The sequence below is a fragment of the Schistocerca serialis genome, chromosome 3 (genome assembly GCF_023864345.2).
Source record: "Schistocerca serialis cubense isolate TAMUIC-IGC-003099 chromosome 3, iqSchSeri2.2, whole genome shotgun sequence".
In the NCBI taxonomy this organism is placed as follows: domain Eukaryota; kingdom Metazoa; phylum Arthropoda; class Insecta; order Orthoptera; family Acrididae; genus Schistocerca; species Schistocerca serialis.
The window spans coordinates 227,022,493-227,047,123 of NC_064640.1; the positions used below are offsets into that span (position 1 = coordinate 227,022,493).

General features: G+C 38.3%; 1 protein-coding gene across 1 annotated transcript in view; it reads right to left on the reverse strand.

Annotated features, from left to right (window-relative positions):
- Window positions 1–23,657, reverse strand: part of LOC126469965 (glutaryl-CoA dehydrogenase, mitochondrial-like) — a 533,971-nt gene extending 510,314 nt beyond the window's left edge. The window contains exons 1-2 of the mRNA XM_050097390.1: window positions 23,467–23,657; window positions 5,167–5,396 (exon numbers count right to left, since the gene is read on the reverse strand). Of these exons, the coding sequence (XP_049953347.1) occupies window positions 5,167–5,396; window positions 23,467–23,532 (296 nt within the window). The 5' untranslated portion in view covers window positions 23,533–23,657. The remainder of the gene's footprint in view (window positions 1–5,166; window positions 5,397–23,466) is intronic.
- Between the last annotated feature and the right edge of the window lie 974 nt (window positions 23,658–24,631).

A 24,631-nucleotide genomic window follows, 5' to 3' on the forward strand; every position in this document is an offset into this window, starting at 1 on the left:
GTGGTTCCTGGTATGACTAACATTGTTCCTCACTGGTGAATGGTACAACCACCTTCAGCCCAATCAGGTGCACACTAAATCTCTCACCTCCCTCTCCAGGTGACTTGTACCTTTAGAAAGACATTCCCTTATCTAGTTGCTCCCAAATTGGAACACTGCATGAAATGAGAAAGTTTTCTGGTCCTCCAGGTCACCTGACCTTAATCATATTGAGCACATATAGGACACCATATGTATGTTACTTGGATCCATTTCTGGCCAATTTCTGTGTGTTGTGGTCAACAGTTGAGTAGTTACAGATCAGGGTGGCTATCTACGCACACTGTTTCACACAGCCTGAGCAATGACATGTCACTGCTGTCATAATGCCAAAACGTTTGGCTAGATGCTATTAGGTTATATTCCTCATTACTCCATAATACCTCTGGTATTATGACATCCCCCCTGGGTTACTAGGTGAGCTCAATCTTGACAGAAGGATGTTCATAATATTAATATTATAGGCAATCGGTGTGTGAGGAATTTTCTTAAGCTTGGTCTTCAGTTTTTCCCAATACCCACCCGTCATCCGTTTAAATTTGTTGAAATACTCCGAGACAGTCACTGTGTGAAATGTACTAACTTATCTCATGTTTAAAACAATTTTATTTTAATAGTAAAAATTGCACAATTTAAATTGAGTTTGTTGTATATAAATCAATATCTTGTAGGAATGAGTCATTTTACATTCCATCACAAATTATTTTGTGAATATTGTTATGGCATCAAAATTTATAAGGGTTTTTTTTTTTTTTTTTTTTTTTTAAAAATATGCGGATCTGATTTGGTAATTCTTACCCATCACCTTTAACACATTAGAATTACATAAATTCTTCTATAGAATAGAAGGAGGTGTCAAGGAGAAACTTTCTCAGTTTGTCCTCAAATTCTGCTTTGCTGGCTGCCAGACATTTTATATGTCTCATTAAGTGATCAACAATTTTTGTTGCAGCATTACACCACCCTTTCTTTTGCTAAAGACAACCTTTATGGGGAGTAATGGATGTCATTTTTCTTTGTGGTATTGTAATTATGTACATCATAATGTACTGTAATGAACTGTAATGGATTATTTACAACAAACTTCATGAGGTAATAAATATACTGTGAAGCAGAAGTGAGGACGCCCAACTCCTTAAACAAATGTCTACAAGGTGATAATGGGTAAGCTACCACACATTATTCTTGTTGATAAATAATTAAACTTTAAGTGTTTCATGATACAACACTGGAAAATTCTTACTCTTATCAGTAAGTATGACAAGCACACTATTAGGATCCATTTTAGAAGTTCTGGGCATGTTATTCATCTGCAAATGTGTCACATGACACACGAAAGTCATGTTTTTTTATCAACAATCACATTAAAGGACATTTTGAAGTTTTCAACCTCAGATGATTTTCACGAGTATTCATTTTACAGGGTGATTATAATTACAGTTAAACTTTCAAAACACTGTAGAAATAACACCACTAGTCAGAATGTCATCAAATTGCAATGGAAAATTGTTGGAGAAGGGGAAAAAACGTATGGCAGATGAAAAATATAGTATGAAAATTGATCAACAGATGGTGCTGCATGTGACAGAATAGGTAAATGAAAACACCTGTCATGCGCACGACACATTGAAGTTGGTATAAACGCTCCAGGTACACGGCTTTTCCTCCTTTCGCATCTGCGATGTTCGCAATGACTGTCTCAATGCAGAATCACGCTCTGCTGGTAAAGCTGTATTACAAGAACGATGACTGTGCACACATCATTCTGTGGAAGTACTGGACACTGTAGGGTTTTAAAAAAGGTGTTGGTCGAATGACTGCCGTGGGTCTGGAGAAAATTATTCATAAATACGAAAAGATGTGTTCTTTTGGTGAGCAACCTGATAGACAGAGGAAACAAATTGATTCGACGTCAGTGGAAGCAGTGGCCACAGCAGTGCAGGAGGAGACAAGTGGTGGTGTGCAAACGTGTAGTGCATGGAGAATTGCCTGAACATTGGACATACCCATGAGCATTGTGCGTAAAATCCTACAAAACACTCTTCTTTGCGACACATTCAAAATTACCCATGTGCATGAGTTGCTTCCTGTTGACCTGCCAGCAAGAGAGACCTTTGCTTGCATGGAAGTGGACAATGATTGGCCAGGGAAGATTTTGTGGAAAGATGAAGCCCACTTCCATCTGACAGGGTATGTCAATACACAGAGTTTTCGAATGTGGGCAAGAGAAAATCCACACGCAAATCAACCAGTTCCACTTCATCCTGAAAAGGTCACTGAGTGGTGTGGGTTTACGGCATCATTTATCATAGGGCCATATTTTTTCGAAGAGACAGGTGCTTCTGGTAAGTGCTATGAGTGTCTCTTGCGCAATCTAGTTATTCTAGCTCTCCAAAAGCCTGGATGTGTGGATGGGATCATTTTTATGCAAGATGGCACACCTCTGAACATTGCAAATCCAGTTAAGCAGCTGCTGAAATGCCATTTCAGAATTGCTAGAATTATCAGCCGCCATTTTCTTACAGCCTGGCCATCCTGATCACCTGATCATAACCGTATGACTTCTGGCTGTCCGGCAGCCTGAAAGATGATGAGTTCAGTGTTCCGACTGCAAACTTCTCTGCATTGAAGGCACGCACTGTACAACACATTCTGAACGTGACTCTGGAAACACTTCCATCAGTTGTGTAACATTCTGTTCCTCAATTTCAACTTGTTGCAGAAAATGGTGGACAGCATACTGAACATTTTTTGGACCAGTCACACAGAAATTAATAATGTGATCTGATTTTGACTGATGCTTTTTGTACGGTTTTTGGTCTCAGGACAATTAAAAACTGATGTAAGTGATGCTTTTTATGTGATATTTGGCCTCAAGACAATTAAAAACCAATTTTTCCCATCCAATGTGATATGAACTTGCCGTGGTGGATGGGCTTACATAACTAACAGTATCACACCTGTACACGCATGCAAACTGAGTAGTTAAGTTTGTTTAACGTCAAACGTACACCTTAGGCATTGTTGTATGATTCATTTGTCATTTGTAGTCGACCACTATTAAATTATAATGCTTACAGTGCCATCTATTGCTACATTTTGTAACTATTTATTTTCCGTCTGCCATATGTTTTCCCCCTTCTCCAATAACATTCCGTTACAATTTGACGTTATTCTGACTAGTGGTGTTACTTCTACAGTGGTTTGAAAGTTTAATTTTAATTATAATCATCCTATATTATATCTTGCATGATTGCCCAATTTTGGCCTTGCAGGCCATTTTCAAGCATTGTAGGTGTTGATGTGTTGTGCAGTTACCCTGTTATTAAACAGTGCATACAGCCTATCTGAAAGCCAGCACATGACGTGCAAGTATGGCTGTGGTACCCCATGTGAACCAAATACGCAGTTACATCAATTAAATATCTAGGTGTAAAGTTGCAAAGCAATATCAAATGTAACAAGCACATGACATCAGTTGCAGGGAAGGCAAGTGGTCAAATTTGTTTTATTGCAAGAAGTCTTTTTAGTATGGCTCATCTCTAAAGGAGACCACATGCAGAATACTTCTTGAATACCACTAGAGTCTTTGAGACTCTACCAGGTAGGATTAGAGTACATCGAAGCAATTCAGAGGCACGTTGTTAGATTTGTTATTGATAGGTTCAATCATTATATGAGTATTATGGAAATCCTCTGAGAACTTGAATAGGAGTCCCTGGAGGAAAGACGACATATTTTTAGTGAAACACTATTGAGAAAGTTTAGAAAACCAGCATTTGCAATTGTCTGCTGAAGAATTTTACGGCACCCAATGTACATCTTGTGTAAGGAATATGAAGTAAACATAAGGTAAATTTGGGTTCATACACAAGCAATTAGACAGTCTTTTCCCCCTCACTTCATTTGCGAGTGGAACCAGGAAGAGAATGACTCGCTGCTGTGTAAGGTAACCTCTGCCAAGCACCATAAAGTGGCTTGTGGAGCATGTATGTAGATGTAGATGTCTACATCAATTTATGGAAGTAAGGGAAAACATAAATAACTTTGAGAGGATCTGAACTCTCCTCCATCAAATTTGTGTCCAGTTCCTGTAATTAGTACTCTTCCTTGGGAACTTTGCAGTGTAATAATGAACCTCAGAATATACTGTAACTAAGTACATGATTTCACAGTACTCTAATCAAATGAGTCATTTAGTTTACAAAGGACTTACTCAGTGAAAAATATAGTAACATGCTAGCCATTTATATGATCGTCCTTTAATTAATATTAAGCTATCTTTAATCTCCATTTTTCAACATACATTGATTTATACTTAACTATATGTGCAATGTCACATACAATTTACAGTCTTGTACATTCAGAAATTTTTCAATTGTATACAAGCAAAATGGCACAGTGTAAGACACTCAACTCATTCGGTTCAAATCCCCACCTTGACATCCTGATTTAGGTTTTCCTTGATTTGTTTAAACAGTTTAAGGCAAATGCTGGGAAAGTACCTTGGAAAGGTACTTTTAAAAGGGCACAGCTGATTTCCTCTCCAACCTATTTCAAATGACCTCATCATTGACAATGTTAAGCTCTAATATTCCATCCTTTTCCTATGGAGATGGAGATGTCAAGCAGACATGATTTCAGTTTGCGTTTGAAGTTAATTATATTGTATATTAGATTTTTCACATACTTGGATAAGGGGTGAATTATTTTTGGGACTGATTAACCCACTGCTTTCTGCATCACACTAAGCCTAAGTGAGTTTTGTTACCAGGAATTTCCGAGTTGAAAGTGAACATCTTCATTCCCAAATGAATTACATAGCATTTCTTGTGTAACTTTGAAAATTATGACGTAAAAGTAGTTACAAGTCAATGTGTCTTTATAGAGGCAGTTAATACCACAGGACAGAATTCTAGGATGAAAAATGTTATTTTTCTTTAATATACCTTATATTTTACCCTTATTTAAAAAATTTATATTCAGTAATGAACAAGTTTGGATTATCTAAGTTTTTTTCAACATATTTCAAATTAAGTTTTGATTTGATTGAATATGTTGTTTTCTCTTTGTGATTAAAATCAGCAATATTACAAATTCTTATTCCTCAAAAATTAGTACACTTACAAATTCTTATCCTTCAGGCGACCCACATGAAGACATGCTTGAAGACCTATTGATATTTCTGTAAGCATATCTGCTAATTTCTTCTGAATGAGCTGGGTGGCTGCTAAAGGCTGTCCAAACTGGTGACGCTCTAGTGTATATCGACGTGCTTCTGCTAAGCAAAACTCTGCTGCACCCAGGGCTCCCCAACCAATACCATAACGAGCATTACTAAGACAGGTAAAAGGTCCCTGGGGAAAAAGGGCACAAAAAAAGAACCTTAAGTTACAACAGATCCAACACTTACAATAAAAATATGAAATATGGAAGAGTTTATTTTGAATATAAATAGAACACACAGAAAAATTTTATCATCTTCACTTCAAACATCAGGCCTTTTTTAGTTTTGCCTGTTACAGTATGCATCAATTCCTCAGTATTCTTCGAGTTCATTATATCCACATTGTGTAAACTGTATGAACCAAATGAGTATTGATTATATAATCCAATGTGCCTCAACTAAGAATACATTTGCCATGTTTACCAAGATTCATCCACAAGATAACAGATCGTAGGGATGAGAGGGGTTTTTTTTTTTTTTTTTTTTTTTTTTTGAAGAATAAATTGGATCAGCCATCATAAATGAGTGTAATGAATACAACTTTAATCTACGTGACAATCTGATTGTTGATTTGGAAATTATGTAAATATCTGGAGATGTGTGTTAAGGTCAGTGAGAACCTAGGGATGAGAGTTACTTTTTTTCTTTTAGGCATTGAAGAATAAATCGGATCAGCCATCAGACATGAGTGTAATGGATACAACTTTAATCTATGCGACAATCTGATTGTTGATTTGGGAATTATGTACATATCTGGAGATGAGAATCTAGATTATTCCATGATTGAACTTAGAACATCCAAAGTGATTGTGTCAACAATTTGCTTACAGTACTTCATGAAATCGGTGCTCAGCTGCAGGATGATTTGCCTCATAATGGGGAAGAAGAAGATAATTTGAAAAAGAGTAGCAACATAATTGTACAAATTTTCTCACTTTAGATGAAAGAGTAGTGTCTCAAACTAATTGTATTTTCTTAAAATTAGTAGAAATGGTCATACATATTGCAAATCTTTAACTGGCAATACAATTATAGAAAATAATTAGTTTTATTTCCTACAGATGAAATTATGCTGTTTTGATATCAGCCTGTAAAAGCAGACATAAGTTTGTATCTTTCAACTTTAAACCTGCCTATCTCCTACCACTTACTTTTCAAAATATTTTGGAAGACTATTTATGATCAGATTTATTGACATGTTGCAATTCCTTTCTGATTCCTTCCCAATTTGGTTTCCATATAAGATACTTCACAGAGGATGCTATAATCATTTACAGGAATAAAATACTTTGTTAACAGTATCCTCTGAGAATCTTCTTGAACTTTTGGACCTCTTCCAGGTTAGACTTACAAAATTAATACAGCATGGGAAATCAGATAGTATAGACTCTTTCAGTGTTTTACCCTCAACCTATTCTTATCTTGATTTTTCATTAATGGCTTTCCAATGATGGTAAATAATCAGGCAGCAATGGTTGCCAATAAAATAGCTGTACAGATCAAGTATTACTACTACACAACACAAGCCACAAAAATGTCAAATTTGTTAATACTATTTTATAATAGTGAATGACACTGTAAGTCATGAAATGAGATAAATGTGCTGGAAATTCAGAACATACAACATGTAAGGTTCCTATGTAGCCAAACAGACAATTAAATTGGCAGCTTATTGATAACTAACTGAAGCAACAAAGTTTGCTCCAAAAATTATTTTCTGACAGTATGACAGACAAGTGGTTCTGTTATATTCTTTGTGTATTTCTATCATCTGCACTAATGAAAAGAATTTACATTTCATAGGCTATAGTTAAACAGAAGAGGGAAGTTCCACGATTGTAATAGGCTTGTCTCTCTCACACACATGGCAAACATGAAAAAGCCAACACACATTACAAAAAGATGGGTAGAAAAGGACTCGCCAAAGGTGGATGTACCAGAATTAAATGATGCTAAATATACAATTATGTACCAGTTTCTGAGAAGACATAAGAAAGGAAAAGAAATACGCCTGATTGGCTGACTTTGAAATAAAGATGCTGTAAATACAATAAATAGCTACAAACCCACAAATGAATCCATTTCAAAAATTTACAATCACAATGTACTATCTTTGCATGACAAGACTATGAAATACACAGCTCTTTTTTTCTTTTTATTTACACATCAAGTTCCGTAGGACCAAATTGAGAAGCAACTCTCCAAGGTCATGCAACATGTCAGAACATGAAATTACAACATACAAGTAATAACAGATAAAATAAAATGTATATGAACTCAAAAAAAGACAAGCCATAAGTTTGAGTAAGCACAATCAACAATATAACATAGGAATGAGCTTAATTTTTCAAGGAACTCCTCGACAGAATAGAAGGAGTAACACATGAGGACTCTCTGCAGTTTCAATTTCAAAGTGCATAGATGACTGCTAAGATTTTTGAACTCCTGTGGTAGCTCATTGAAAATGGTTGCAGCAGTGTACTGCACACCTTTCTGCACAAGGGTTAAGGAAGTGCAGTCCAAATGCAGATTGGATTTCTGTCTAGTGTTAACTGAGTGAAAGCTGCTAACTCTTGGGGATAAGCTGATATTGTTAATAAGAAATGACAGTAAAAAATAAATATACTGAGTGGCCAATGTCAATACCCAGACTAGTGAACAGGGGTCAACAAGACGTTTGCGAATTTATTGCCCAAACTGTGCATTTCTGAAGCACAGATATCTTTTGAGAATGATAAGAGTTACCCCAAAATATAATACCATATGACATAAGACTTATGTCATAAGTGAATGAAAATAAGCAAAGTAGACTAACTTTCATGTTGAACGATCACTTACTTCAGATACCATTCGAACAGTAAAAATGGCATCATTAAGTCTTTGGACAAAATCCTGAATGTGGGCTTTCCATGACAGTTTACTATCTATCTGAACATCTAGAAATTTGAACTGTCCAGTTTCATTAATCATACGCCCATTCTGTGAAATTAAAACGTCAGGTTTTTTTGAATTGTGTGCTAGAAACTACAAAAGCTGCGTCGTACTGTGATTTAGAATTAGTTTATTTTCTACAAGCCATGAACTTATGTCATGAACTGCACTATTTGAAACTGAGCCAATGTTGCACATAACATCCTTTACTACCAAGCTAGTGTCATCAGCAAACAGAAATATTTTAGAGTTACCTGAAATACTAGAGGGCATTACATTTATATAAATAAGGAATAGGAGTGGCCCCAACACTGATCCCTGTGGCACCTCCCATTTGACCGTACCCCACTCAGACTCCACATCACCACTATTCTCATCACTGTGAATAATGACCTTCTGCTGTCTGTTGCTAAAGTAAGAAGTGAAGCAATTGTGAGCTATTACCCACATTCCATAATGGTCCAATTTCTGCAGCAACATTTTGTGACCAACACAGTCAAACACCTTGGTTAAATCAAAAATATGCCTAGTACTTGAAACCTTTTGTTTAACACATCAAGTACCTCACAGAGAAAAGAGAATATAGCATTTTGAGTTGTTAAATGACTTCTAAAGCCGAACTGTACATTTGATATCAAAATGTGTGATATAAAATTATCAATTATCCTTACATACAGAGCATTTTCAATGACTTTAGCAAACATTGATGGCATAGAAATAGGTCGAAAATTGTCTACATTATCCCTTTCTTCCTTTTTATAAAGCCACTTTCCTACTGAGTACTTTAATCATTCAGGAAACTGACCATTCCTAAACGAAAAATTAGAAATATGGCTAAATACAGGGCTAACATGTGCAGCAAAGTACTTTAATATTCTGCTAGGCACTCCATCATATCCATGAGAGTCCGTAGTCTTCAGTGATTTAATTATTCACTCAATCTCCGCCTTGTCTGTATCACTGAGATAAATTTCAGACATCAGTCTCGGAAAGGCATTTGCTAAGATTGTTATATGATTTCCTGTAGAAACTAAATTTTTATTTAATTCACCAGCAATGCTCAGAAAATGATTGTTAAATACTGTACATATATCTGATATACAAGTAACAGAAACTGACTTTATATTGCCAACCTTGTGCTGCTGACCGGACACTTACTTCACAACTGACCATATGGTTTTAATTTTATCCTGTGAATGAGCTATTGTATTTGCATGCCATGTACTCTTTGTCTTCCTAATAACATTTTTAAGCACCTTGAAGTACTGTTTGCAATGCACTACTGTAGCTTGATTGTGACCACTTCTAACGTTTTGATATAATTCCCGCTTTGTTCTACATAATATCCTTACCCCACTAGTTAGCCACCGAGGCTGCCTTTTACTGCTAGTACCCTATTTAGCCCCCCCCCCCCCCCGCCCATCAACCATGGACCTCCCAAGTGGGGAGGCTTGCGTGCCTCAGCGATACAGACAATGGAGGGGTATCTGTCGAGAGGCCAGACAAATCTATGGTTCCTGAAGAGGGGCAGCAGCCTTGTCAGTAATTGCAGGCGCAACAGTCTGGATGATTGACTGATCTGGCCTTGTAACACTAACCAAAATGGCCTTGCTGTTCTGGTACTGTGAACGGCTGAAAGCAAGGAGAAACTACAGCCGTAATTTTTCCCAAGGGTATGCAGCTTTACTGTATGATTAAATGATGAAGGTGTCCTCTTGGGTAAAACATTCCGAAGGTAAAATAGTCCCCCATTCGGATCTCCGGGCGGGGACTACTGAAGAGGACGTCATTATCAGGAGAAAGAATACTGGCATTCTATGGATCGGAGTGTGGAATGACAGATCCCTTAATCGGGCAGGTAGGTTAGAAAATTTAAAAAGGGAAATTGATAGGTTAAAGTTAGATATAGTGGCAATTAGTGAAGTTCGGTGGCAGGAGGAACAAGACTTTCTGTCAGGTGAATACAGGGTTATAAATACAAAATCAAATAGGGGAAATGCAGGAGTAGGTTTAATAGTGAATAAAAAAATAGGAGTTCAGGTAAGCTGCTACAGACAACATAGTGAATGCATTATTGTGGCCAAGATAGACACGAAGCCCATGCCTACGACAGTACTACAAGTCTATATGCCAACTAGCTCTGCAGATGATGAAGAAATTGAAGAACTGTATGATGAGATAAAAGAAATTATTCAGATAGTGAAGGGAGACGAAAATTTAATAGTCATGGGTGACGAATTCGATAGTAGGAAAAGGAAGAGAAGGAAACATAGTGGGTGAATACGGATTGGGGGTAAGAAATGAACGTGGAAGCCGCCTGGTAGAATTTTGCACAGAGCACAACTTAACCATAGCTAACACTTGGTTCAAGATCCATAAAAGAAGGTTGTATACATGTAAGCAGCCTGGAGATACTGATAGGTTTCAGATTGATTATATAATGGTAAGACAGAGATTTAGGAACCAGGTTTTAAATTTTAAGACATTTCCAGGGGCAGATGTGGACTCTGACCACAATCTATTGGTTATGAACTGTAGATTAAAACTGAAAGAACCAGAGGTTGTACAGAGTTTCAGGGAGAGCATAAGGGAACAACTGACAGGAATAGGGGAAAGAAATACAGTAGAAGAAGAATGGGTGGCTTTGAGGAATGAAATAGTGAAGGTAGCAGAGGATCAAGTAGGTAAAAAGATGAGGGCTAGCAGAAATCCTTGGGTAACAGAGGAGACACTGAATTTAATTGATGAAAGCAGAAAACACAAAAATGCAGTAAGTGAAGCAGGCAAAAAGGAATACAAACGTCTCAAAAATGAGATCGACAGGAAATGCAAAATGGCTAAGCACGGATGGCTAGAGGACAAATGTAAGGATGTAGAGGCTTATCTCATGAGAGATAAGATAGATACTGCCTACAAGAAAATTAAAGAGACCTTTGGAGAAAAGAGAACTACTTGCATGAATATCAAGAGCTCAGATGGAAACCCAGTTCTAAGCAAAGAAGGGAAAGCAGAAAGGTGGAAGGAATATTTAGAGGGTCTATACAGGGGCGATGCTCTTGAGGACAGTTTTATGGAAGTGGAAGAGGAGGTAGATGAAGATGAAATGGGAGATATGATACTGCGTGAAGTGTTTAAGAGAGCACTGAAAGACGTAAGTCGAAACAAGGCCCCGGGAGTCGACAACATTCCATTAGAACTACTGACAGCCTTGGGAGAGCCAGCCCTGACAAAATTCTACCATCTGGTGAGCAAGTTGTATGAGACAGGCGAAATACCCGCAGACTTAAAGAAGAATATAATAATTCCAATCCCAAAGAAAGCAGGTGTTGACAGATGTGAAAATTACCGAACTATCAGTTTAATAAGTCACAGCTGCAAAATACTAATGCGAATTCTTTACAGATGAATGGAAAAACTGATAGAAGCCGACCTCGGTGAAGATAAGTTTGGATTCCGTAGAAATGTTGGAACACGTGAGGATATACTGACCCTACGACTTATTTTAGAAGAAAGATGAAGGAAAGGTAAACCTATGTTTCTAGCATTTGTAGACTTAGAGAAAGCTTTTGACAATGTTGATTGGAATACTCTCTTTCAAATTCTGAAGGTGTCAGGGGTAAAATACAGGGAGCAAAACGCTATTTACAATTTGTACGGAAAGCAGATGGCAGTTATAAGAGTCGAGGGGTATGAAAGGGAAGCAGTGGTTTGGAAGGGAGTGAGACAGGGTTGTAGCTTATCCCCGATGTCATTCAATCTGTATATTGAGCAACCAATAAAGGAAACAAAAGAAAAGTTTGGAGTAGGTATTAAAATCCATGGAGAAGAAATAAAAACTTTGAGGTTTGCCGATGACATTGTAATTCTGTCAGAGATAGCAAAGGACTTGGAAGAGCAGTTGAACGGAATGGACAGTGTCTTGAAAGGAGGGTATAAGATGAAGATCAACAAAAGCAAAACGAGGATAATGGAATGTAGTCGAATTAAGTTGGGTGATGTTGAGGGAATTAGATTAGGAAATGAGACACCTAAAGTAGTAAAGGAGTTTTGCTATTTGGCGAGCAAAATAACTGATGATGGTCGAAGTAGAGAGGATATAAAATGTAGAATGGCAATGGCAAGGAAATCGTTTCTGAAGAAGAAAGATTTGATAACATCGAGTATAGATTTAAATGTCAGGATGTCATTTCTGAAAGCATTTGTATGGAGTGTAGCCATGTATGGAAGTGAAACGTGGATGATAAATAGTTTAGACAAGAAGAGAATAGAAGCTTTTGAAATGTGGTGCTACAGAAGAATGCTGAAGATTAGATGGATAGATCACATAACTAATGAGGAGGTATTGAATAGAATTGGGGAGAAGAGGTACTTGTAGCACAACTTGACTAGAAGAAGGGATCGGTTGGTAGGACATGTTCTGAGACATCGAGGGATAACCAATTTAGTATTGGAGGGCAGCGTGGAGGGTAAAAATCGTAGAGCGAGACCAAGAGATGAATACACTAAGCAGATTCAGAAGGATGTAGGCTGCAGTAGGTACTGGAAGGTGAAGAAGCTTGCACAGGATATAGTAGCATGGAGAGCTGGATCAAACCAGTCTCAGGACTGAAGACCACAACAACCCTATTTAGGACATTCTAATGGAAAGCAGCTCTCAAAGAGCATCAGAAATGTGTTAAGGAAAGCATTATATTTGTCATCTATGTTACCAGCACTATAAACATCCTGCCACTCTTGTTCCTCGACAAGGTTTAAAAAATTCTCAATTGCTTTTGGATTAAATGGTTCAAATGGCTCTGAGCACTATGGGACTTAACTTCAGAGGTCATCAGTACCCTAGAACGTAGAACTACTTAATCCTAACTAACCTAAGGACAACACACACATCCATCCCCGAGGGAAGATTCGAACCTGTGGCCGTAGCGGTCGCACGGTTCCAGACTGTAGTGCCTAGAACCGCTCAGCCACTCCGGCTGGCTTTTGGATTAACTTTCCTGCATAGTTTGTAATTATATGTGACATTTGTTTGAGTACAAAATCCTTTTAGTGTTAAAATTGGTGCATCATGGTCTGAAAGGGCATTGACCCTTTTACTAACAGAATGCCCATCTAGTAATGAAGAATGAATAAAAATGTTGTTTATGGCTGTGCTACTGTTCCCCTGCACCCTAGTTGGAAAAACACAGTCTGCATCAGATCATATGAATTTAGGAGATCTACCAACATCATTTTTCTTGCACTATCATGTACAAAATTTATACTGAAGTCACCACACACAACTAATTTCTCGTACTTCCTATAAAGTGAACAAGAACCCCCTCTAGCTTGGGCAGAAATGCTCTGAAGTCAAAATTAGGGGACCTATAAACAAAAACAATTAAAAGTTTAGTTTCACTAAATTCAACTGCAACTGCACAACATTCAAATATCTGTTCAGTGCAGTGCCACGATACATACCTCTATGGACTCAAAAGGAATACTGTTTTTTACATACATGGCCATTCTCCCACTCCACAATGAAATCCTTGAAAAACAGCCAGCTAACCTGTATCCTGGTAAAGGAAGCCTCTGAATCGTCAAATTATTTAAGTGGTGCTCCGATATACAAATAATTTCATAGTCAACATCTATAAGCAGTTCACTAACTTTATCTCTAATAGCTTTAATATTCTGATGAAATATGCTAACTCCTTCTCTACTTGGAAACATGACATCCTCTGAAGGTGAGCCCTTAGAGGGACTTCCTTTAAGCAGGTATATCCATCAGCTGACTTCATTCAAAAACGGTGCAGCTCTAACACCAACTACTACAGGAATTTTTCCAAGAGTGTCCTACCACCACCCACTACACTTGCACCTATAAGCTTTGCCAGTATCCCTTTCCCAAACCTGTTGAAGTGCAGGCCATGCCTAGTGAAACCCGATCTACTGATAAACTCAACTGGCACCACTGCAATGTGACCCATGCCCTCTGCCATCAGTGCCCTCTCCAGCCCAATGTTAACGTGCTTAACAGCTGCATTAAGATGAGGCTGATCATGATGCTGAAACAGTTGCATGAAATGCAGATTGATGCCATCAGTTTGAGTAGCTATCTTTATCAGGTCACCACCTACATCACATTCCCTGTCCCTATCAAGGCTATTCCCTGCACCAGGTCTAATTTGGTGCGTAGCTTTGTGTATGTAATTAATTTCCTAATTTATTTTGACCATTCCTAGTTAATATCTTTTGTTATGGAGTGAAATCAGTAATTGTTTCAGGACTTAAATTCTATTGTTTACTTATAAACAAAAATAAAATCTGTAATAATTATAAACATTTGGAAGATGAACTACTAGAATCCTTTAAGTATTTACTTGGCTCTATTCGAAAACATGTTAGCAAAGCCAGCCCTTATTTAATTCCAAAATAATTACCAGATTGGTCAAAAGCATTGTTTGCATAACTAGATCTGCTAATTTCATTATTTAAACAAATAATTTGGCCTAACCTTTGTGGTAGAGAGAACTGTTAAAAAGGAGGAATTTTTCGATCTATTCATATAATTGAATGAGTTATGTTTTAATTGTAATTTCTGTAACTTAAAACATCAAAAAAGTATAGTCTCAGTGCCTATTTACTGTGAGGATTTATAAAAGCCCTATTTTTGGTCCTGAGACAGTCCGTCCACGGCCAATTTTCAGAGGGAAATTATGTACTGCTTCAAGTAACAACAATGCATCAAATTTAACAGTGGAATTAGTGTAACACAAATAGGCCATGTGTTAAGGCAATGACAATGTCTGTTCAAGTTATTTGAGAAATAGTGTCACACATACCTTATTCTTCTGCAAGAACTGCGAACTGTGTGGTTAGGTTTATATTGCTCATAGATGTTCAACAGCAAACTATCATAGCAGTATGCTGATGTTTGCCTGCAACCTATTAATGAGGCTTATCAAAATTTACCAATAGTGAGCTACGTAATGTTGGGGGTTGTGGACAGTGACAGTAAAGAACTGTGAAACACAACTGTGCAACTGTTAGCTACATTAATTACAGTAGTCAGTGTTGAACTTCCACCCTCCAACCCCCCCCCCACCCCCTATTTTTTAACCAGTATAACAATGCAGTACGTCGACACCAAGGACCAATGAAGAAACAAAGCAGGTGAATGTCACAAGCTTTCAGCCAAGTGCTCATTGGCCTTTTTCAAGAGGTATGACTGCCAGTGGGCTGCTGGTACACCCTTATATATGCTAGCTGCCAGCTGATATCACTGGTGCTCACAGCCTTGCCATATATGGGCATAATTTGACTTGGCATTCAATATGCCCACTACAACCATGTGATCCCTGGATTCCACATCATTCTGAGCTGCAGGAGTCCATCTCCATTAAGGGCGTTATTGGTGATTTTTATTTCAGTGGCTTATTTAATTACACAGTCCCAAAAGCCATTAGTGTGAGCCACAACAGTGGTTTCATCGAATTTGATCAAGCGACCGTTTTCTAAAGCATGTTCAGCTAAAGTCGATTTCTCAAGGCAGTGTATGCGATAAAGCCTCTTGTTCTTCTGTCTGCATTGTTCTACCATTCATACCGATTTCCAACATATGACTGGCCGCACTCGCAAGCCATCTTGTAGACCCGAGGTATTCTGCGACCTACTCCATCTCTAACTGGTCTCAGGACTTCCGAATATTTATCAGAGACCTGAAGATTAATTTGATTTTGTGTCTTTTCAGTAGGTGGCATGTCTTGCTCAACATGGACCCACAGAATGGCAAGAAGACATGTTTCTTTTCCCACTTTTTGTCGGTGGTCTTATTGTGATTCTCACTTGAAAGCACTCCATTTATTTGATGAATGTTGTAACCGTAGTTCCTGAAGACCATACTGTCACCCTCATTAAGATGAAGATGGTCAGTCTGGTTGATAAAATCATTAGACCACAGAGCTGTGGTCAAAACGCACAATAACCCTGAAAGAGTGGTTTGGTGTGGGGCAGTAGAGGGGTGACGAGGACCGCGGTGGCCATCGTAGGGTTGTGGACCACTCTGGCTGCGGCAGGGATGGAGCCTCTCCATCGTTTCTAGGCCCCCGGTTAACATACAATACAATACAATACAAAACAACACAATGATGATCATTTATGAGTCACTGCAAGCTTAATATCAGTAACATGTATTGTCTTAATACAACTGGCCAGAGCCAATAGTTTTTCTTATTGCACAAAAAAAGTATTTCATTCTCCTCCATCTATTTTTCTCCTTTTCACATCAAAACTAAGAATATTCCTGTTACTGTCAACTGGAGATACTATAAACACATTTTTTGTGATTTCTTGATTTTATAAAGTGTGGTCAGTTATGTTGTTGTTGTTGTGGTCTTCAGTCCTGAGACTGCTTTGATTCAGCTCTCCATGCTACTCTATCCTGTGCAAGCTTCTCCATCTCCCAGTACCTACTGGAGGCTACTTCCTTCTGAATCCGATTAGTGTATTCATCTCTTGGTCTCCCTCTACGATTTTTACCCTCCACGCTGCCCTCCAATACTAAATTGGTTATCCCTCGATGCCTCAGAACATGTCCTACCAACCGATCCCTTCTTCTAGTCAAGTTGTGACACAAACTCCTCTTCTCCCCAATCATATTCAATACCTCCTCATTAGTTGTGTGATCTAACCATCTAATCTTCAGCATTCTTCTGCAGCACCACATTTCGAAAGCTTCTATTCTCTTCTTGTCTAAACTAATTATCGTCCATGTTTCACTTCCATACATGGCTACACTCCATACAAATACTTTCAGAAACGACTTCCTGACACTTAAATCTATACTCGATGTTACCAAATTTCTCTTCTTCAGAAACGCTTTCCTTGCAATTGACGGTGTACATTTTATATCCTCTCTCCTTCGAGCATCATTAGTTATTTTGCTCCCCAAATAGCAAAACTCCTTCACTACTTTAAGTGTCTCATTTCCTAATCTAATACCCTCAGCATCACCCGACTTAATTCGACGACATTCCATTATCCTCGTTTTTCTTTTGTTGATGTTCATCTTATATCCTCCCTTCAGGACACTGTCCATTCCGTTCAACTGCTCTTCCAAGTCCTTTGCTGTCTCTGACAGAATTACAATGTCATCAGCGAACCTTAAAGTTTTTATTTCTTCTCCATGGATTTTAATACCTATTCCAAATTTTTCTTTTGTTTCCTTTACTGCTTGCTCACCTCACCAAAAGTCTTGTTCCTCCTGCCACCGAACTTCACTAATTCCCACTATATCTAACTTTAACCTATCCATTTCCCTTTTTAAATTTTCTAATCTACCAGCCTGATTAAGGGATCTGACATTCCACACTCCGATCCGTACAACGCCAGCTTCGTTTCTCCTCATAACAATGTCCTCCTGATTAGTCCCCGCCCAGAGATCCGAATGGGGGACTATTTTACCTCCGGAATATTTTACCCAAGAGGATGCCATCATCATTAACCATACAGTAAAGCTGCATGCCCTCAGGAAAAATTGTGGCTGTAGTTTCCCCTTACTTTTAACCGTTCGCAGTACCAGCACAGCGAGGCTGTTTTGGTTAGTGTTACAAGGCCAGATCAGTCAATCATCCAGACTGTTGCCCCTGCAACTACTGAAAAGGCTGCTGCCTTTCTTCAGGAACCATACATTTGTCTGGCCTCTCAACAGATACCCCTCCATTGTGGTTGCACCTACGGTACGGCTATCTGTATCGCTGAGGCACGCGAGCCTCCCCACCAACGGCAAGGACTATGGTTCAAAGGGGGAGGTGGTTGGTTATATAATTGATATCAATGGGTTTCTGTATATCATTCAGGTTCTTAAGGGCAATTGTAGCCTCAAAATGAATGGAAATCGTGTTTATGACCTGTTTTAACAACATTGTGTGTAAAGTTACTCCATTCAAAGAGTACATGCATATTCAAATGCAGAGATATGTAAACAGGCAGAATATGGCGCAGCAGTCGGCAATGCCTATATAAGACAACAAGTGTCTGGTGCAGTTGTTAGATCGGTTACTGCTGCTACAATGGCAGGTTATCAATATTTATGTGAGTTTGCACGTGGTGTTATAGTCGGTGCACAAGGGATGGGACATAGCATCTCCGAGGCAGCGGTGAAGTGGGGATTTTCCCATATGACCATTTCACGAGTGTACGGTGAATATCAGGAATCCAGTAAAACTTCAAATCTCTGACATTGCAGCAGCTGGAAAAAGACCTGCAAGAACGGGACCAACGACAACTGAAGAGAATAGTGCAGCGTGACAGAAGTGCAACCCTTCCACAAATTGCTGCAGATTTCAATGCTGGGCCATCAATAAGTGTCAGTGTGTGAACCACTCAATGAAACATCATCAACATAGTCTTTTGGAGCCGAAGGCCCACTCGTGTACCCTTAATGACTGCACGACATGAAGCTTTACACCTCACCTATGATCATCAACACCGACATTGGACTGTTGATGACTGGAAACAAGCAGATGGATGTGTAAGGGTATGGAGATAACCTCATTAATTCATGGACCCTTCATGTCAGCTGAGGACTGTTCAAGCTGGTGGAGGCTCTGTAATAGTGTGGCGCGTGTGCAGTTGGGAGTGCTATGGGGCCCTTGATATGTCTAGAGATGACTGTGATAGGTGACACATACGTAAGCATCCTGTCTGATCACCTGCATCCATTATTCATGTCCACTGTGCATTCCAACAGATTTGGGCGATTCCAGCAGGACAACTCGACACCCCATACATCCAGAATTGCTATAGAGTGGCTCCAGGAACATTCTTTTGACTTTAAACACTTCCACTGGCCATCAAACTCCCCAGACATGAACATTATTGAGCATATCTGGGATGCTTTGCAACGTGCTGTGCAGAAGAGATTCCACCCTCTCATACTCTTATGGATTTATGGACAGCCCTGAAGCATTCATGGTGTCAGTTCCCTCCAGCACTACTTCTGACATTAGTCGAGTTCATGCCACATCATATTGTGGCACTTCTGCATGCTTGCGGGGGCCCTACACAATTTTAGGCAGGTGTACCAGTTTTTTGGCTCTTCAGTGTACTTTGCAAGATATTTGGCAGTATTGCCTTATAATGGATAACTTTACACATGTCTGGAAATTTTAAATGGAAAGAAAACAGAAATCTGAAGTGGCATGACACTTTTCATAGCTTTATTGACTTGTTGGAACCTATTACAAGGATAAATGCAATATGGCAAGTCATTTAAATTTTAAGTTTTTATTATGTAAATTGAAAATAATGTTTCTGCTGTGTCTGGAGCACGAGTTTCTCACCTTCACTTTTATAGTATATCTATAGCAGGATGAGGCACTACTAACCTTGATTTCACTTCAATAAAGACTGGATACATACATAAAAGATTGCAGGTGTTCTTTGAACTACAAAGATCATCTTTGTAATACCACAGGTTCATCAAGTAGCCCCTAGTTATTGATTTTGGAGATATCTCCAACATCAGGCCATACAAATGTCTATGTTGAGTCACCTGTCATCTTCACGAACTTAACTTGAATCTCATCATAAGATAGCACTTGTCCAATAATTTCCTCAGTATCCTTATTTTCTGCTTTTGTTTGCAGTCGTCGTAAAGTTACCCCCACCCAAGCAAAAGTCACACACCTTTGCTTGTTTTGAGCTTGCTAGTAAAATGTCTCCACTAAAAAAGTGTTTCACCTACTGTTCCACATAACTATGACATGGCAATGACAGTTTCTAAGCAATGTAAAAATACGTAAAGATACTCACATCCAATTAACTGCATTTATCATCCTGCATCATGATGTATGAACAACACTGTCATGATTTTTCAATCCAGTAAAGTTCACTATGTCTTATCTAAGCAGCCATTTTACTCAGAATTTCCAAAACAGGCCATGGGCGGCACCCCACAGAACTTAATGGGAAGTGTGTAAAGTAACCCAGGTTGCATAATTTAACCCAGTTTATGGTACATCAAATTCAGTCGTTATCTTAAAACCATTGCAGAGTATACCCTTGTACGTTTCATCCTCTCAGAAACTAAACTCTGCTTATATTCTGCTAAACACAAAAATAGTTTTATACATAATCACTATTATGAATTTGAATATTTTATTTCCATGCATTCAAAAGACAGCAGTAGATTTTAAGCAACTTTCTTCTTCTCTGAATTTCTAATTCCTCTGAAGCACACATAAATTTGATAATTACTGAAGATTTTTGTACCCAAATGTACAAAAAACTTTGGACAAAAACAGAAGGCATTCAGCCTGATCCATCTATTTGCCATGCTTTCTGTCAAACTACAGCAAGCTGTAGTCTCAAAATAAAATGGCACAAAACCTACAGCACTGCTCCCTGTCTAGCACTGCTGCAATTGCATTCTCACAATGAGTGGCTTTTGGATATTAGCGAGATCATGAAAACCAATCCTCTGCAACAGTTAACATGTTCATCTGATGATTAGATTATAGTGTATGTTTTAGAGTTCAGTTGTTACATCATATTTCAAAAGAAAATATAAAACTGACAAGAATATTTAGAACATACAGAGTGAATATCGAACACACACAGAGACTGGCAATAGCAAGAAAAACTTTCCTGAAAAGCAAGATGATGTTAACAACAAATACAAATTTAAGTGTTAGGGAGCCTTTTATGAATGTATTCATTTGGAGTGTGGCGTCATGTAGAAGTGAAAGGAAGAAAATAAATGGTAAAGAGAATATAAGCTTATTTGGTGTTACAGAAAAATCCTGAAGATTAAATGTATAGATTGGATAAGTAACAAGGAGGTACTGAATGGAATTAGACATCAAAGAGCTTAACATCAAAACTTGCCTAACAGAAGAAAGAGATTGATTAGACACATCCTGAGGCATCAAAGAATAGTTTAATTTGGCCTAGAGGAACGTGTCAGGGGTAAAAATTGCAGGAGGAAATCAATGTTAAATACAGTAGGCAGGTTTAAATTGATGTAGGGTGCAGTAGTTATGCAGGTAGTAAAAAGTTTATACAGGAAAACAAGTCAGTCTTCAGACTGATGAATTCAACAATTACAATAAGCACTCTGTATTACTCGGCAAGGTGAATCAGTTACCTGGCTGTAATGGGAACTACTTGGCAATGTGACTTGTTACAGTAACGTTCCAGTCCATCTCAGAGTGTGAGCACAAAAAGGGACTGCAGAAAATACCTTTGTGGAAAGCCATGACTACTTGCTATTAACATCGTTAATATTACAGGCAATGAAAACAAGAAAAGTGTGATAGTGCTGACACAGAAGGTGATAAAAGATGCATTCAGTTAGGGAATGGTGTGCAAATTACAGAAGGAGGGATATGATGCCAAGTGGAGTAGGACATCAAGTATGTGCTCCAAAACAGAATTAGAGAAATGCATACAATAAATATTTCATTGGTGATCTAAATAAATTGCTGCAATATTATGGCCATGGAAGGAAATACAATCTTTGCAGAAATTTCACAGCTGTTGTTTCACTGAATTAGCCTTCCCTACTAGAAAAGAAACTCTAAGAAAAACTGTTCCATCTATGGGATTTGATTTTAGAAGTTGCTAGAATGAATGAGTCATGAACATACTAGCAAAAAAGCCTATGATATCAGACTTTTAAAAAAAATTTATAAAATGAAGCATTAGCATAAAGTGACCAATGGTTTACTTAGATGAGCCATGGATCCAGACACACTACACTGTGAAAAATATGGCAAAGTGGCAATGTGTGAACAGTGTCATCGGACAACAGTGCCAGAGAGCGTTTCATTGTTGTGACTGCAGAGTTTTATTTTTTGTTCACATTTCCTCTGTGACAACAGGAAAACTTCAGACTATCATGTAGAAATGGCAAAAAAAATACAAATCTGTAGAGACAAAGAAAACCAAACTTTCACATTAATTATGGAGCAACAAACACTTTCTCTTTATTCAATTGGTAAACTCTTGCAAAAAATGTCCCTTCTTACTGCTGTCATGCCATCTAGACCTAAATCCTACAGAACTATTATGAAATCTTGCAAAGATAATCATGATCCATCACACATCTTACTCTATAACCTGAAAAACTTAACAGCTCATGCTTCTGCTGCTAATAAATAAATGTTGTTTGTCATCTAGCTTGGTGCATACCTTTTGATGTAACACTACTTTGGTGATTTATGCATCAATTTTTCTGGTTATAGTTGGCATTACAAGGCTAAGTGGGTTTCCTTCCAAACCTTTCGACCTACGAAAAATTTGAGATGGTCACTGGGAATCAAACACAGGACCTTGGCATTACTAGCCACAAATGCTAACCACTAGACCACAATGTCACTTTGCTTATGTGGCTGTGACATTATCTTTTACTGCTGTGTCCTTAGAAGACTTGAAAGTATACGTATCATGCCAAAAAAGTGTGTGATGATGAGTGGAGGAGACACACTTTGATGGCCAAGGAACAGAAAATATAAATAAAATCACTCAGCACAGATTCAAACAAAAAGTCAGCATTGTCATCCTCCAGTGAAACAGCAGCAAAGAATCAACAGATACACACGTAGAAAATAGCGATGTCACTGGGGAAGATAGTTTTCCAGATATTGCCCTTCTTACTGCTGCCCACTGTGAGCAGCCAAGGTGAGATATACTATGTGTCCCAATTCCGGTCTTATTCTAAATGGGTACTTCATTTAGATGTGAGTATAGACATTTAGCGTGCGACAGCACTCCTCTTGTAACAGTACTGGAAGGTACACAATTACTACCTCCCCTCCTTGCTTATAGGGCATGAACACAGGGGCACCGGCACCCTGGCCAGATAATTGGATTGCTTTGCTGGGTGAAACTTCAGCTAAGGGAATTAAAATACACTCATCTATGGAATCTAAAGGAAGTTCTAGACATTACAGGCATAATAAAGAAGAAAATTGTAGAAAATAAAGTAACTTTTGCATCTGTTGCCTAAAGATGCTTCTACTAGAATAAAGAAATTTTTCTTGCTGTTCTGAGTTAATGCATACACAAAACATGACACTTTGCCGTCACTTGTTCCTACCAACACACAATTCTCATTTAACAAAGAATTAAATACTGCTCTTGGTTGGTGTCGCAACGTAGTTGTCAGTCTCACACATTGCAATTCTTGACTGAATTACTCTGCCCATATTCAGTATGTTCTGGTATAAGATTAGGGATCAAGGTAGTGAGTTATGGTGACACATGACAAAAACAAAATTCAAGCTTACTTTGAAACTAGTCACACCAGGAAGAACGTTTTCCTCTGGAACTTCAACTTCATCTAAGAAAATCATTCCTGTAGCAGATGCCCGAAGTGAGAATTTGCCTTCTATTTTGGGTGTTGCCAATCCTTTAGCTCCATTCCTTTCCACAATGAATCCTCGTAACTTGCCATCTTCACATTTTGCCCAAATAATTAAAATATCTGCAACTGGGGCATTGCTTATCCTGAACAGACAATAAGTTACATAAACATAGATGCAGTATTACAAGTACACTTTTCAAATCAAAACAAATCAACACAATGGAAACTCATCATAGATAGTATTAAGGAACAAGCATATGACAATATGATGTGTCTGAAATACCCAAATATAGCTACAGGTATGTACTATTATGCATGCCCACTCGGTTAGCTGTGCAGTTTAACACACTGCTTTCCAGGTAGGAGGCATGCCGGTCCCCGGCACAAATCCATGCAATGGATTAGTGTCGAGGTCCGGTGTGCCAGCAAGTCTGTGGATGGTTTTTAAGGCGGTTTTCCATCTGCCTTGGCAAATGTGGGCTGGTTCCACTTATTCTGCCTCAGTTACACTATGTCAGCGATTGCTTCACAAACACTTTCTCCATGTACGCATACACCATCATTATTCTACCATGCAAACATTTGGGTTAATCTCGTCTGGTGTGATATGTTCCTGGGCAAGGGGAGGTGTCCACTGGGGGCTGAACCGCACAATAACCCTTGGTTCGGTGTGGGGCGGCGGTGGGGTGAGTGGACTGCTGTAACCTGTTGTGGGATTGTGTACCACTGTGGGCTATGGCAGGGACGAAGCCTCTCCATCATTTCTAGGTCCTCAGTTCCATACAATACAATATTATTATGCATGATTATTAACATAGAAAAGCACCAGTGTAGGATTTTTATAACATAAGAAATGATATTATTATTATTATTATTATTATTAACCTTTATTTGTCTATGATACCTTTACAGCCTTGAACATTGTAATTACTGCACACTTACAATGATGATATCATGTCGTACATATAAGGAATACATAAGCTAAAATAGAAGCACATTAGATGCCATTATATAAACATTCAACGCCACTAATACACTGCAACATTCAAAAGTAATACTACTGATAATGGAGTTCAGAAATGTCTGAG